Genomic DNA, 15,391 nt, shown 5'->3' with positions numbered 1-15,391 from the left:
GATGTCCCATTTCTGATCCAGCTTCCTGCAAATGGCTTGGAAAAAGCAGTGGATTGTGTCCTAAGTGTTTGGGTCCCTGCCACTCACTGGAGAGACCTGGAAGAAGCTCCAGGGTCCCGCCATCAGCCTGGCCCAACCCTGGCCATTGCTGCCACCTGGAGAGTGAATTGGTGGACGGATAATTCTCTCTCTCTCTCTCTCTCTCTCTCTCTCTCTCTCGTGTGTGTGTTTCTCTGTAACTCTGACATTCAAACAAATATCTGAAAAACAAAAAACTTCTACACTCTGCTTAGGTGTAGTTTTTGGAATATTTGTCTGACACAATAGCTGTTTAAAAATTTAAAAATAAAGCTGTATTTGCAATCAACTTCCTGGGAGCTAACATTGTGTTGCCTGTCACTCTGCAGGCAAAAAAAAAAAAAAAAAAAAAGTAACAGAAAGACCTTAGGATGTATTGATAGAAGTAAATTATCAAAATACAATCACAGTGGTGCTCTGATCTGTACTGTGCAAGCCACATCTGAAATGTCTGTGTTCAGTTGCAGGAGCCACATTTGTCGAGTGTATGGGTCAAGTGGGAGAGTAAGTATGATGCTGTAACTAAATCCAACATTTCTGCAAGTCCAAGGAAAGAACTGTTTCTAAGCAGACAGTGAAGGAAGGCACCATGGCATGAGTTTGGGCATGCAAGCTTTCTTCAAATACCTGAAGGATTGTCTCGGGAAGAGGGGTCTATTATGCTCTTTGTGAATATAAAGGAATGGCTTTGAAGTGAGTAAGTAGATGCTACCGAAAAGCCTTTGGTCCCAAGGAAGGTCAAATAACAAATAGGAGGAGTTGTTGTGATAGCTTTAAGTATTAATGTGATTGGGTTATAGAACCCATTGTTGATGTATTCAGACACTAATGTATAAGTTAACTCTGAGTTAACACTAAAGTGCTCTGTAGATGCAGTTACCCTCCATAAGCAGTAGAAATAAGCAGAGGGGACCACCCCTGAGGAAAGGGATCAACCTCATTCAATTATTGGAAGCCCTTCAGTGCCAAAGCTAAGGTTTCCCAGAAAGGAAGAAATCCTGCCTCAAGATTGCAACATCAACTCCAGCTGGAATTTCCAGCCTGACCTACAGATTTCGGTTTTTCCATAATCACAGAGGATGATTGCAATAAATAAGCAATGTACATGTGTACCCTATTGGTCTGCTCTTTGATCCAGCTGTGTGAGCAAGGGTGGGAGAATCTGTTTCCACACATGTGGTATACCACCACTGGAACTGGGCCAGAGTTGGGCCACAAAGAAGCCAGTAGCTGGCTTCATTGGCTTCTGCCACATGGGTGGCCATCTTCTGCTGTTTTGACCAGACCATTTAGCAGGGAGCTGGATCAGAAGAGGAACAGCTGGATGTAAACTGGTACCCATATGGGATGCCATCACCATGGGCTGCAGCTTTACCTGCTACACCACAGTACAGTGGGGCAGGCATGTTGTCCAATTGTAAGATGTTGCCTGGAATAACAACATTATACATAGGAGTACCCGGATTTGAATTTTGGCTCTGTTTCTGATTCTAGCTACTTGCTAACACACACCCTGAGAGGCAGCAGATAATGCCACATTCTAAGATTGCAAGGAAATGTATCTACCTGTAGATATAAATATATTTTACTCACACACACACACACACACACACACTTACAAAATGTTTAAGGGACTCTCGACAAAAACATTTGAATGCTTTAAATTTATCATTTTAATAATGGTTATAATTATCAAAAATTCTAGAGCATGCTGTTTCCTTCTTCAATAAGGCATATGTCTAAGCGACTGTTTTAGATTCTCTTCCCCGCTTAACTATCAACCAAACACAATGACCATAAAAATCTTTGACTCAACCTCTGTCCATCTTTTATATTTGAAACTGCAAATTCTTACAACATAAAAACTACAAGGTTGGGACATTTCGTGCTATTCCTCACTGACATGCACTTTGTGACGGGCGTTAAGCTGCCAACCTCAACCTCAGAGCTGAATGCATTCATCAGCCTCTCCTCCCTCACTGTTTTTCCAAATAAGAGGGATACAAAACAAAAGAGAAAGAGCTGGGTGGATTTCAGTGGGAGGAAAACCATAATATTAAGGGAAGGGTAAAAGTCCAAGGTAATGTCAAAACCATAATTTCCTTCCTTCACTAAGGAATAAGCAAATGAATACATCATATAAGAGGAATATAACAAGGCATGAATGAGATAAAACTGAGGTTTAAATCCCAATCCTTATAATTATTTGTGTGCTTCTAAAAAAATCTTATCACAGAGAACAAAATCCAACACAGGCTATTTGAATAATGATGAGAATTTATACCATAGCAGAAGGTGATTGATTAGTTCTTTGACACCTGATTCAAGGGTATAAGATAAGAAGTAATGTATGACAGAAGAACGTTCTTAGGTTGCTGAAAATATTACCTGCATGCAGTATTAACACATATGATATTCTCAGGGGACTTTGCTACACATTATTCATTGATTAGTGGGAATAGCTTATAGAAACAAAACTCCTTAGACTTTTGGAAAGTTCACTTTATAAAATTCTAATGGTCATCACATTTCATGATATAAAAAAGTTTGAGAGGGTATGGGAAAGAGATGCATGAGACAAAAACTCTTAAGAGCAACGTTGCATAGTCATCAAGTGGGGTTCTAGACTTGGCTCTGACACCAGCAAGCTGGGTGACCAAGCTTAGGGCGGCTGTGTCTTCTGGATATCTCTCCCATCTATGTCTATTCGCTTCACATATTTGTTTACTCATGCTGGAATTACTTGTTCCAGGCTGCGATAGAACAAGTCTTATTTTGTGTGGGCTGGAAGAGATTAGGGCTGTTTTTCTGAAACCACATCAATTTTGAAAGGCAAGTGTAGCAACAGAGATGGGTATACACTGGAATTTTGCTTCAAGGCCAGTATCACCTTGAAAATTTGGCTGACATTCCCAAATTCATAAGTTGGAGAAATACCAGGAATAAACAGGGAAATTACAATGATAATTTAAAATGTTCTTACTCTCCCTAAAGTTAGTCCTTTTTCAGTTGCCAAATAAAAAAAGTCAAGATCAAAATGGAACTCATATATGTTATGTACTTAACTATGAAAGCAATAGCTTCATGAATCAAATAGTAATCAATTCACAATAAAGGTCAATTGAGTTCTAAGATCATTCAAATGGGTGGGGGGAAGCATAGATAAGATCTTCTTAACTTTGAAAACGGCTTTTATGCTTTATTTTCCAGTATTGTTTTCTCTCTACTTTTATATTTCTTAGAAAGGCCATGACTCAGAACTGGTCATTATCAACCTGTAAAATATTGAACCATCTCCCCTGCCCAATGAATAAGTGATTTTAATTTTTTCCCTTCTCCCTTTCCATCTCCCCCCTCCTACCTCTCTTCACTCCCTCTCTCTGTCCACCTTCCTTCCATTCTCATTACCTAAGCCAGCTTTAACATAGCTTGTCATATTTCCTTTTCTTCCTGGGCATGCAAGAAAGGTTAGCAAGGTTTTACAAAATGCATAGGTGCACACTCAGAATTTGAAAATACCCTTTAATTGCCTTTGAGGAAGGAAAAACAAATAACTGGCCTATCTGAACCATGTGTCCCTTTTTTACCTTTCTGTCTGTGAAAAGAAAGAAGATGTAAATGATGAGAAGCCATGGTAAACACCTCACTGTTTTAAGCAGCAGGCAGACCAGTTTTCTCCTAATTCCTAGCTCAGACACTGCCTGATATTGTCCCCTCCAAGAGTCCATTGTGACTGATAAAGGCTTGGTCCCCCAGGGTAATGCATGCTGTGGGGAGCTGATGGAACCTTTGAGGTGGGGTCTGGCTCACTGGGTGTATGCCCTTTGCACAAGCTTGGGGACCACAGTGCTTGTTGCTGATGCCTTTGGCTTTGTTAACTCCTTCACACAAACACATGCCTCCACCAGGATGGGACTGCTTGTCCTTAAACTCCCTTCCACCACTGCTGTTGATGCCAAGAGGCAATGCAGACAGCAGACAACCTTGGCAGAGCCTGTGCTACGCTGTTTGGACTTTCAGTCTCTAAAATGGTGAGTAAAACTCACCTTTTCTCTTTATAACATTAGCTGCCTGAAGCCTTTTGTCGTTGTAACACAGAGCTGACCAATACTTGTACAAGCACTCAAATTTATCTCATGGCACCTTCCTCCTTCTCACCAAGTTCTTTCAAAATCAATTATTCCTCCAACAAACAGCTACACAGAGTCCATGGATCCCATCACAGGTAACCTTTCAATTTCAAAAATTGTTTAGACAAAGCTTCTTCATACACACACACACACTCCCAACAACACATAACACAGAAGAAACACAATGGGTCCCTTCTTCCTACTCTGATTAATGTTTTTAAAAAGTTTAGCATTGAGGTTATATGATCTGTGTCTGCACTCTCGCGTACATTACATTGTTCACATTAGCCAAGAAATGAAAATAATTGAAGTGTTATCCAACAAATGGATTAAAATGCCAATGAATAGAAAATATCAATTCTATCATGCATGATAGAATACTATTCAGTACATAAGAAGCAGGAAATGTTGTCATTTACAACAACATTAACAAATCTAGATGACATTCTGCTAAGTAAAATAAACCATGCACAGAAAACATATGATCTTATTTTTATATGCAATGCAAAAAAGTAGTACTCAGAGAAGATTTGAGTAAAAGGAGGGTTAAAAAAATATAACAAAGATCCCTAAAGCTGGAGAGGTGTGGATAGATGTGGAACATGAACGTATCAGTCTCAAGATACAAAGTTTCACCCATACAGTAGGAATTAAGCGGCAAGTGTATTTATTAGCTTATTACTATGTTAATAGTAATGTATATTTCAAATAAGAGAATATTTTAGATGCTCTCCCCACAAATACATTTGAGACAGATATTTGTTATTTGTTTTCCACAATGTATTTACTTATGCATCAAAAGACCAGGTTGTATACTCCATATAAATTAAAGTTACTATTATTAATTAAAAATAAAGTAGGTTTGAGGCAGTTGGCCTGATGGCTCAGATGCTGGTTGGGTCTTTGGCATTGTGGGTTGAGCTGACTCTTCTCCCAGCTCCAGCCTCCTGCACAGGTGCTCTCTGTGCTCAACGTCCAAGACCCAGATTGAGTTCCTGCATCTGTCTTTGGCCATAGGCCAGCTCTAGCTGCTGCAGGCATTGGTGATTGAAACAGAGTTTGGGAGATCCCTCTGTGCTTGTTTCCTTATCTGTCCCTTTCATTCTCTTTCAAATAAGTTAAAATACTTTTTTAAATATCAGATTCGTTTCTATCCCACTTGGATGTAAGATTTAAAAAGAAGCTTTAAAAATGTAACAAAGGGGGCCTGGCGTAGTAGCCTAGTAGCTAAAGTCCTCTCCTTGCACACACCAGGATCCCATATGGGAACCTGTTCTAATTCCAGCAGCCCCTTCCCATCCAGCTCTCTGCTGTGGCCTGGGAAAGCAGTTGAGGATTACCCAAAGTCTTGGGACCCTGCACCCGTGTGGGAGACCTGGAATAGGCTCCTGGCTGCTGGCTCCTGGCTTCAGATAATCTCAGCTCTGGCCGTTGTGGCCGTTTGTAGGTGAAAAGAACAACAACAACAAAAAGGACAAGAAAGAGAAGGAAAAGTCACATCACTGTTCCTTTGTACCAAGGAAAACAGCCGCTGGCTTGTTAACATTTGGCACCTAATTCACAGCCCAGTAGTCCAAGTCTGTGAACTTGAGCTTTCAAGGATGAGTGAATCTTTTTTTAATGAATAGACAGCATTACTCAATTAATTCTAAGACTAGGTTTTCAAGATATGTTTAGTTGTGCTACACATAATATTTTTAATTCCACAAGGAGACTGTTGACTGAAACTAAATTCAAAATTTACTATCAATTTGAAAAAATATCAATACAGGATGCATGTAAATAAAATGTGTACCTACCTACCTTCTAGGTTTATTGGCATGATCTTATTGCTTTAATTACACAGAGATTGTCAAAATACAGGCAGATGCACGCAATGAAAGAAATCTATGCCTCACAGGGTATACTCTTAGTGCTTCATTCTTAACCAGTTATGGTAAATGTCGACCTTGCTAGGGTGGGAGGAGATAGAAGGGGCTGGGAAACCATGACCCTGCATTTTACAAACAATCTCCAGTGCTCACCACGCCATCCCAAAAACAGCAAACTTACTTAAAGTTAGACAGAAGGAAGAATCTTCCCCCCAAACAACAGGTCAAATGAATACTATCATAAACATACTACTCACATACGTATATACACACAACATACACAGCTGTCACATGATTTATCTGTGATCCCTAATAATTAGTCAACTATTAACTTTTGCTTGTGTTGACACTTCTATGGTAATCTGTCAACCCCAAAGTACTGCTCAATGTTACGGGCTCTCTTAAACATAGAGGGCCTCTCTCTCTTACCTAGGCTTACACGCCTACCTACTGCATACCAGAAGCATTTTCAAATTTAAGGGTGTTGATTTGTTGATGGTACTAACATATTTCTGTCTGGTTTTAAAAGATTAAATATAAGCTACAGGAAGTATTGTTATGATTATCAGTTGTCAAGCTATAATTGACATTAACCAGACTTGGAGTTAAAGAAAGAAAACCAGAGAAAGCGTGTGCGTGTGTGTGTGTGTGCATGTGTATGTATGCATATGTGTGTGCGTGTCTGCATGTATGTCTGTACCGAGTAGGGTTAGAGAGTTTTTACTTAAAAACTTTCTTACAGTGAACATCAAATTATCCGCTGGAATGTAGGTATATTTAATCTTTACTAAACAGTTTCAACTTGCAATAAGCCTAGGCTGACAATTATAATAATATAAGCTAATATTTCAGTGTTTAGCTCTGTGTCAGTCGTGCTTTTAAAACATAACTCATTTAGCCTTAGTAACAGCTGAGATAGTCTTGTAGCTTTCTCTGTTGCAGACATTGAGCAGTTAAATAACTTGCTGAAGTTGCCAAGTGCACACCATTAGTAAGGGTAGAATTGGAATCAAAACATCACAGTATGATTCTATATCTCACTCTCTGAACTCCACTTTCTATTAGCAAATGAACAAAATAAGTACCCCCAAACTCCAAATCTGTTAGGTATAGGGCCAAGCAGTGGGGGCAGAGAGTGTCTGAAGAGATTCACAAAAGACGCAGAACACTTCAGATGCTCACTTCCTTCCAGTCTAAAACTTCAAGCTGGTTCCCTGATGGGTACTTTCCCTAGTGAGTGTTCAGAGAGAAATTAGAGGCTGTGAGTCCATGGGAAGATTGTGGCTACTCTCAGGAGGCATTTGAATAAGTGAGAAACTGAAACAACATTCCAGAAAGTCAAATTTCCTGCAAACTCGAAAAAGCAAACATTACTCATAAGATTGATTTAGTCTCTAAAACAACGAGGTGAATATGTGGTCCAATGGCTAGGCGGGGGCATCACGTAATCATATTAATAAAAAATTAAGTATGAAGTTGCTATTGCTGTAGTTGACTCCTGTAATTGATAGATTTGAAATTGCTGTCATTGCTTTCACTTAACTGTGGGAAAGGTCTCAAAACTGTCTCCCATGCTTGCGGCAAACTGGTACTACTTTTTAACTGTGAGATGTGGTTACAGGTCTCAGGAAATAGACTACTATTGAGCTAGGAAAGCAAGTCTGCCTCTAAGTAACAGACAAAAAAGCAATTGTTAAACATCTGTATGAGTGCCACTTTCACCTCAATGAAACGAAACACAAAAGGTGGAATGCGTACAAGATGGGTAGGCGAACAAGTTCAGAAGAGACTCATTAATCAAGAACTGTAGGATTGTAGAGTTGATAAAGGCCTTAGTAAGCAACTTCAACCTCCCGGTTTTACATAAAATAAAACCAAGGATAGCAGGACTTCTTCTTCAGGTGCAAGTGTTGTCCCTAGCTCTGGGTGGGAGCAACATCTATGGGGAGAGTGTGAAAAGTGAGAAGATCAAAGAATCCTTAGTAAAACCTGTAAGTTCCAGCGGCCCCTGACGGCAGCTGGCTGGGAGCCTTGGAGATTTTAGTGAAGAATAAATAGATGCTGGAACTGGTCTTTGATCTCACGGATAAGATGCCTCTTGAGGTGCCCACATCCCACACGGCAGCTGCTGGATTCTAGTTCCAGCTTTGTTCCCAAATCCAGCTTCCTCTCATACATACCATGAAGTGAATGGTGATGGCTCAAGTACTACATCATCTGCCACCGATGTGGGAGACCTTGGTTGAGCTCTCGCCTTCTTACATAGCTTCGGCTGGTGAAGACATGTGAGGAGGAAACGATGGGTTGGAAGATCTCTATCTTTCTATTTGATCTATCTGATTATCTATCATCTATCTGTTTTGGGCCCAGTGTGATAGCCTAGTGGCTAAACCCTCTTCTTGCATGCACCAGGATCCTATATAGGCAATGGTTTATGTCCCAGCTGCTCAATTTCCCTTCCAGTTTCCTGCTTGTGGCCTGGGAAAGCAGTGGAGGATGGCACAGCGCCTTGGGATGCTGCCCGCACATAGAAGACTCAGATGAAGCACATGGCTCCTGATCAGCTTAGTTCCAGCCATTGTGGCCACATGGAGAACAAACCAGTGGACAGAAGATCTTTCTTTCTGTATGTCTGCCTGTGCAATAAAATAAATATATATTTTAAAAAATCCATAGATGTCTTGGTGGACCAAAAAGAAAATGCTTATGGAAAATTGTGAGGAAGAAAAATGCAAAAGACAATGGAGAGAATGTGGAGCTCAAAACTCATACTCCTGTTGCAGCACCCGTTGCTCTTTGAACACGGAATCTGAAGATGCTCAAATTGCTTACATAAAACTGGGTAGGATTACTCACAATATCTAATCCAATATAAATACAGTTTAATTAGTTGTTATACCACATTGTTTATTGAATAATGGCAAGAAAAAATGCATTGATGTTCAGTACAAACACAATATTTTGAATATCTTCCATGCACTGTGGGCTGACTGTGTGGCCACAGAGTGTTGGCTGTGCATACACCTGAATAGTTCTCTCAGCTGAGTTCAATGTTAGGGTTCACTTTTTAAGTCATATAGAGTTTGATAAATGATATAAGGTTCAAGAAAGTTTCCCTTCCTTATCACTTACGGTAAGTTTCGAATGAATATAAAAGGATCAGTTCCTGCTGTAGCCTTTGGACCACAAAGACCCAGACAAGTTGTTATGGGCAGCAGGGGCCTCCCTGCATATTTCCTTCCTTTCAATCTGCACTTTCTGCCATAGTTTCATCATTCTCTGGACGCAGCCAGAGTAGTGGAGGTTCTCACGCCATTAGGACACATTGAGGGGATTAACAGGGAGAAGTTCATCTATTTTCAATCTTAGGAAGGCTGGCAGAGTCTTAGTCTTGCCAACTGTCTATTTTTCATGTCTTGTTTCTGTCAGAGGCAAAAGCAAGCAGCAAGTAAGAGACGTGTGGTGGCATAAACCAGCACTCTTGAAAAAGTTTAAATGGGGAAAAATAAAAGAGTCTTAAAATAGGGACTATTGCTATTGAAATTGATCCAGAGAGTATCCTCAGAAAGACAGGTTGGTCTCCGAATTCGAACTACTAATGTTTGTTTGCTGAAGATTATTAGGTGACTACCTGTTATGTGGAATAATCTGGTTTATTTCCAAATGGCTCTCCCGAGAAACATGCATGCATTAATTTTTGTTGAGAACCAAAAGTTCCGTATGAAAAGAATCCCCAGATTTCCTGAGAATGAAGTTTCTGTGTGAAAACCAATTTAGTCTTTCTCGAATAGGGGACAAAGGCAATATTATCTGGAAAACCATGTTTCCATGCTGTTTGAGCAACATTCACTTCATGATTTATTGAATCTAAAATATAATTGTGTTTCTCCCCATTGGTTATTAGGAACATTTTCTGCTTTTCCTCTCATCTTACAGGTCTATAGACATCTCAGATAATCAATTTAAAAATTCTCAGAAATACATAACCAGAATTCGCTCATTAGAATTCACCCTCAGAAGCACTGGCCATGGTTGTCTGGTTAGAAGGTATATGCTTCCACATTTTGAACAGTCTTCAATGTTTATGAAAATGTTGGACAACAATACAATTGTTTCTGATAAACATATATCATCAAGCATTTATGAAACCACAAATATATGCTGGACATTAGGCTGTTTGCTGAAAATATCAAAGCAAAAGAGACATAAAATTGGTCATCAGGATCCCATACAGAGAGAAAAGAGCACACATATTTTAAAATGTTCACAATCACATTTACTTGAAGTTAATTAATATGCTTCCTCAGAATGCTAGGATCTATGTTGTGTCCATTGCCTTACATTTCATTAGCAAAGCTAATGAATCATAAATATGCATTTGGTTATGCACAAGAGAAGTTGTAGACAGAGAGAAAGAGATTTCACGGAAAAGGGAATATGAGTGTCAAACATTTGCCTGCCCAGACTCCGGGAGGCAGGAACAAAGAAACACACACCTTGTAGCCCTTGCAGCCACAGTGGGTGCTTACCTGACTTGCCCACTCCTGCTCTCCCAAACAGTGCCAGTTTGACCTCTGCACTTTTAGCCATGACGGGTGATGCTGGACAACTTTCTGTTGGTAAACGGAAGAGCTGAGCAAATCTTTCAGGTCCCAGCGTTTGAGTTCACCATATCACTGTCAATGCTGGAAGGGCCCACAATCCTTAAATGAAAGAGATTCGGGAATCTGTAAGTGGCTAAAAAAAAAAAATTATTTCATATTTATAATAAATAAGCATATGCCAGCCATTGTTCACGTTCTTAACAACTTCCAATTTGATCTTTATTGCTGCCCTATGAGAGAGTCAGCCCTAGAAGTGTGGTAACTTACTGTCACTACTCAGCTAATGCATGATTCAGCACTTGATTTCAGACCCGTGTCATTCTAAAATCTGGGCATATTCACAAATGACAGCATTTCTAATGTTCTTTAAGAATTTTCTTAAATAGTTTTTTTAAAGAAGATTTATTTATTTTATTTGAAAGATGGATTTTTCAGACACACACACACAGATCTTTCATCTCCTGGTTCACTTCACAATGGCCACAGCAGCCAGATCTAAGCCGATCCAAAGTCAGGAGCCAGGAGCTTCTTCCACATCTCCCAGGTGAGTACAGGGTCCAAGAACTTGAGTCATCCTCTGTTGCTTTCCCAGGCCGTAAGCAGACAGTTGGATCAGAATTGGAGCAGTTGGAACTAGAACCAGAGCCCACATGGGATGCCAGGGTCAAATGTGGAGGATTAGTTGAGCCACCATGCCAGCCCCCTTGTTTAAGAATTGTTTGTGAAGGCATTATTTCAGGAAGGTAATTCCTCATAAATGGCTGAAATATGTGGATAGGTGCATTTACCACGTGTTTGTAATCACTTGCTGCACAGACAAAAACAATAAGGAAAGTTTCCTTCAAACTTTATTCTCCTTTGGATGGAATAAGATATCCATCCATTTTAGTCTACTCCACTGCAACATAATTCAAGTCCACCATTCAAGGTCAAATTTTAGAATAGCCAACACTAGATGACATGAGCAGGTTGTGTGACAGATGCATGTGTTTCAGGAACTGGCATATAATATTCAGATCATATTTTAATATTTTGATGGGGACAAATCCCTGGTATTAAAAAAAACAGCAAATGTCATACTCTAAGTTTTGATTTTTCTTCTACAATGGCCCCAAGTAAATTAGAATACCCTTCTGCTGGTGTGTGCGAATGTATCTCTCTTCCCTTCAAATAAAATAGATAAATAAAAATGTTAAAAATATGAATTTATAAAAGAGGGTCCTTCCTGATGGCTAGCCCATCTTCCTGAGCCAGGGGTTCCACTTCCACTTCCAGGTCTGTGAGAAAAGCTCTTTCATCTCGAGTCAGCCATCCCTGATTCAGAGAACCATTGTCTTAGATGGAGCTATAATCTGCTTCCCTGTGACCTCTACTCATTTGTTCTGATTTCTTTTTTTCGCGCATAATATAACTAAAAACCAGGCTGCCCTTTTCTATACTCAGGACTTCTCATGTGGCCTGCACCTCTGAGGAAGCTTTCCCTCACCCCAGGCCTTCGCCTGCCAGAAAGTGAAGCCCAGTGGCAAGTTCACCTGTTCCTGAGGCTTGCACGTGCTTACCTGTGTGTTTTGAGCTTCAATAGCCTATTAGAGGGCAGTGCTCCACTCTGACACCCACCACTTTCACAACTTCAAAAATGTAGTAGCCACTGCATCTACTACTTGAGATAGGACCCTGCAGACTGACACACAAAATTCCCTGAGACTTTGTCCTTTATCTGCATGGTGTGTCTATATCACAGCTCAGACTCACAGGAGTTTCTTTCTTGCATATCAACTGTAGACGCTTCCGTTCTGAATTTCGGCCATGAATGTTTTAAAATACAAGACTTCGTGTTTACCCATGCTGAACTTAATTCCTTCAGTCCTCACAATTCATCCACCTTTCCATGCTGCAAAGGCATCTTTGAAACACAAATTTGTTTTCAAAAACATGTTAACTGCTCCTGCTAGCATTGTTTTCATCCATAATTTAAAAAAATGCTTCCCAAGAGGAAAAGAAAAAGGCAAAAATCCTTCTGAAAACATATTTCTACTAAAGTGTAAACATGGGATGTTTTCCCATGTTTTCAAACCATCAACCTGTACTTAGCAATTCATGTATCTGCTGGTTTGCAGAGTTCTGGAGCTTCCAAAAAAAAAAAAAAAAAGGTCAACAGTCACATTAGTGATTGTTTATTTTGTTCTCAAACATGAAAAAAAAACCTTCTTAGCAATTATTAATAGTACAAAAACTCAGAACTTAAACATCTGCAGTTTGTCCCAGTCCATGGTTTTTGGCTAACAATCAAAAGATTTCCTTTCTTGTCATTACATTTGCATTCATTCAGAAAAGGCCCTACTGTCTCAGGTTCAGTGGTTCATTACAGAAGCACAGTGTACCCCAAGATGTTAACGGTATCAATTCTAAATGGGAGGAGTCGCTGGCAAGCATTTGTTTGAAACTTAGAACATGCAAATGTCAGGAGGTGAGATAAACAATGATCTGTTATTTCATGCAAAACTGCTCATTCCCATGCATATGACATCTGAGTAATTATCTGTCTGATTAATGCTTCATGAAACCAGCCATCAACCATCATATTTACAAAAACAAGTCAAATATTTTAGTAATTCCCAAATGGCCTCCAAGGGATAGGAATTTCACATAAGACAAATGGTGTGGACTTTATTCCATGTACAACCTAATAAAGATACAGCTGGTTATTGTCAACCTTGTGTTTAGAAAAATCACTCGGGATACAAAGTAGACACAGGTTCCTCACCATGTTATTTCTCAGATGAAAACGTGAAAAAGTTACATCTGACAGGTAGAAAGCAAAGATAAACCTGTACACCGTTGTAATAAGTAACCTGTTGTCTGAACTTATTCACATTTACAGCCCTGAGAAAAATTACAGCCTTCCATTTACAGCCCTAAGAAAAATCCATTCGCTCCCAGGCTGTACAGAGACAGTCCAGCTAGGGTTACACATTGGTGGTCACCTTGGATGTGGACAATGTTTTGGAAGGATGAAAAACTTCTCAACTCCTACCATTTCTAAAGATAAAATCACAGCTAACTGTTTAGACTTAAACGGTGTCATTATTTCCTCAGTTAGACATAAAGGATGACTTTAAGAGCAGGAAAAGCAAACCTCCAAATCCTGTATTGTTGCCCATGCATTCATTGATCCACTCACACCAAACATACACAAGCCAAAGTCGCCCCCTTTGAGGAGCTGACATTGTTGGAAACCCCTGGCACTTAGACTGCCCATCATCTTATTTATTTATTTATTTATTTATTTATTTATTTATAGAACGATTTCATGCTTGACAAATTGTTCCCAAGACGATGGTTAAGAGATCCATGCTTTCTGCTTCCTCCAGGTTGGAAGTTGGGGAGCGGAGCGGGTGGGCGTGAGAAGGCAGTAAACATCTTTATAAGATAGTTATTTTTCCCAACTTGTGGTTTTACGATCTCATCAACATACAATGCGGTTGTTTAGAGAAGAAAAGACCCAGTCCGACCGTGGGAATCAGCTGCTCCTCTCTTTAGGGGCAGCCCCTCTCTGGCTCTGAAATCAAGTTTTCCCGGTCTCAGGGGCAGGAATTTGCCCTCAGTTCATCACAATTGCAGCTCTCACTGCGACAAGGATAGCCACCATACAACGCACTGGACTACAGCGTCGCTGGGAAATCAACAGGTACCTGGGGGTGGGGGGGCGGTAAACAAGCCCTTTGTGGACCAAGGACCACTTGCTAGCAGCCAGACCAAGTCAGAAGGGCATTCACGCCCAAGAGCGCTTTGCAGACTGGGCTCCAGCGCGCACCCCCACCCACCCCGTCCCCTTCTCCGTGAGCCCCCAAGCGGTCCAGAGAGGACCCCCTGACCAGCAGGAGTGTCCAAGCGGTCGACCGCTCCGGCGCTGGCTCTGGGTCTGCAGGAGCTGTCCCGATACAGCCACCTGGGCACGTGCGTGGCACTCACCTGTTCACACTCTCCAGGCCACAGGAGCCGCCGTCCCCTGCAAGTTCCGACAGGGTCCCCGGAGACCGCGACGCCCTCCCACGCTAAACAGCCCCCCAGGCTGGGGCTGGCGCGTCGGAGCTGCCGGGCTGCGATCGCGAGTGGGAGCCCTCGGTGCAGCAAGTGCTGGGGGCCCGGCGGGGGTCTCCGCCCTGGCGCTTGCTCCGGCTAGCGGCCGAGGGACTGCAGCAGGACGCGAGCCCAGCCTGGCCAGGGCCGCCCGGATGCTGCAGTGAGGCTCGCGGACGCCCCCTTCTGGGCCCTAGGGCCGAGCTCCTCCCGCAGAGCTGCCAGCCTGGGGGGCTCCCTGCCAGCCTGGGGGGCTCCCTGCTTGCAACCCTGCAACCACTGCCCGCCTCTTGGGGTGCAGCGCCTGGGACTCGCCGCCCTTGCCTTGGCTGAGCCCCAGGTGCGCTCTGCTGGGTGAAAATCTTCTCTTCCTCACCATATCCCTTTGAAGTACTGAGTGATTCCCATGACGCCCGAAACGAAAAGGAAAAGGATATTAACTAGTCCAAGGCTAGCGTGAAATCCAGGCCGAACTGGAAGCTGAAAGACGCTAGGAAAGAGATAAAAGATGGGTCATATGAAGTTCACGTTTGTGTACTTGAACTGCCACCACAAGCTCCAGGTCCCCTGAAGAAGATGGGCATTGAAGTCATGCCCAGCAAACTCAAAACCTCACAAGGAATGAAGC

The 15,391-nt window shown here is 41.5% G+C and overlaps 1 protein-coding gene across 2 annotated transcripts in view; it reads right to left on the bottom strand.

The window, feature by feature from the left end:
* The window catches only part of RERG (RAS like estrogen regulated growth inhibitor), a 107,096-nt gene extending 91,913 nt beyond the window's left edge, over positions 1–15,183 (bottom strand). Inside the window, exons 1-2 of one of the 2 annotated variants that reach the window (XM_058655825.1) lie at positions 14,656–15,183; positions 10,609–10,816 (exon numbers count right to left, since the gene is read on the bottom strand). In XM_058655825.1, the coding sequence (XP_058511808.1) occupies positions 10,609–10,669 (61 nt within the window). In that variant the 5' untranslated portion in view covers positions 10,670–10,816; positions 14,656–15,183. The remainder of the gene's footprint in view (positions 1–10,608; positions 10,817–14,655) is intronic. The other variant, XM_004592588.4, reaches the window with a different exon arrangement.
* Between the last annotated feature and the right edge of the window lie 208 nt (positions 15,184–15,391).

The sequence above is a fragment of the Ochotona princeps genome, chromosome 27, assembly GCF_030435755.1.
Source record: "Ochotona princeps isolate mOchPri1 chromosome 27, mOchPri1.hap1, whole genome shotgun sequence".
NCBI lineage: Eukaryota > Metazoa > Chordata > Mammalia > Lagomorpha > Ochotonidae > Ochotona > Ochotona princeps.
The sequence above is the reverse complement of the archived record's forward strand: the minus strand, read 5'-3'. Positions and strand labels throughout refer to the sequence as shown.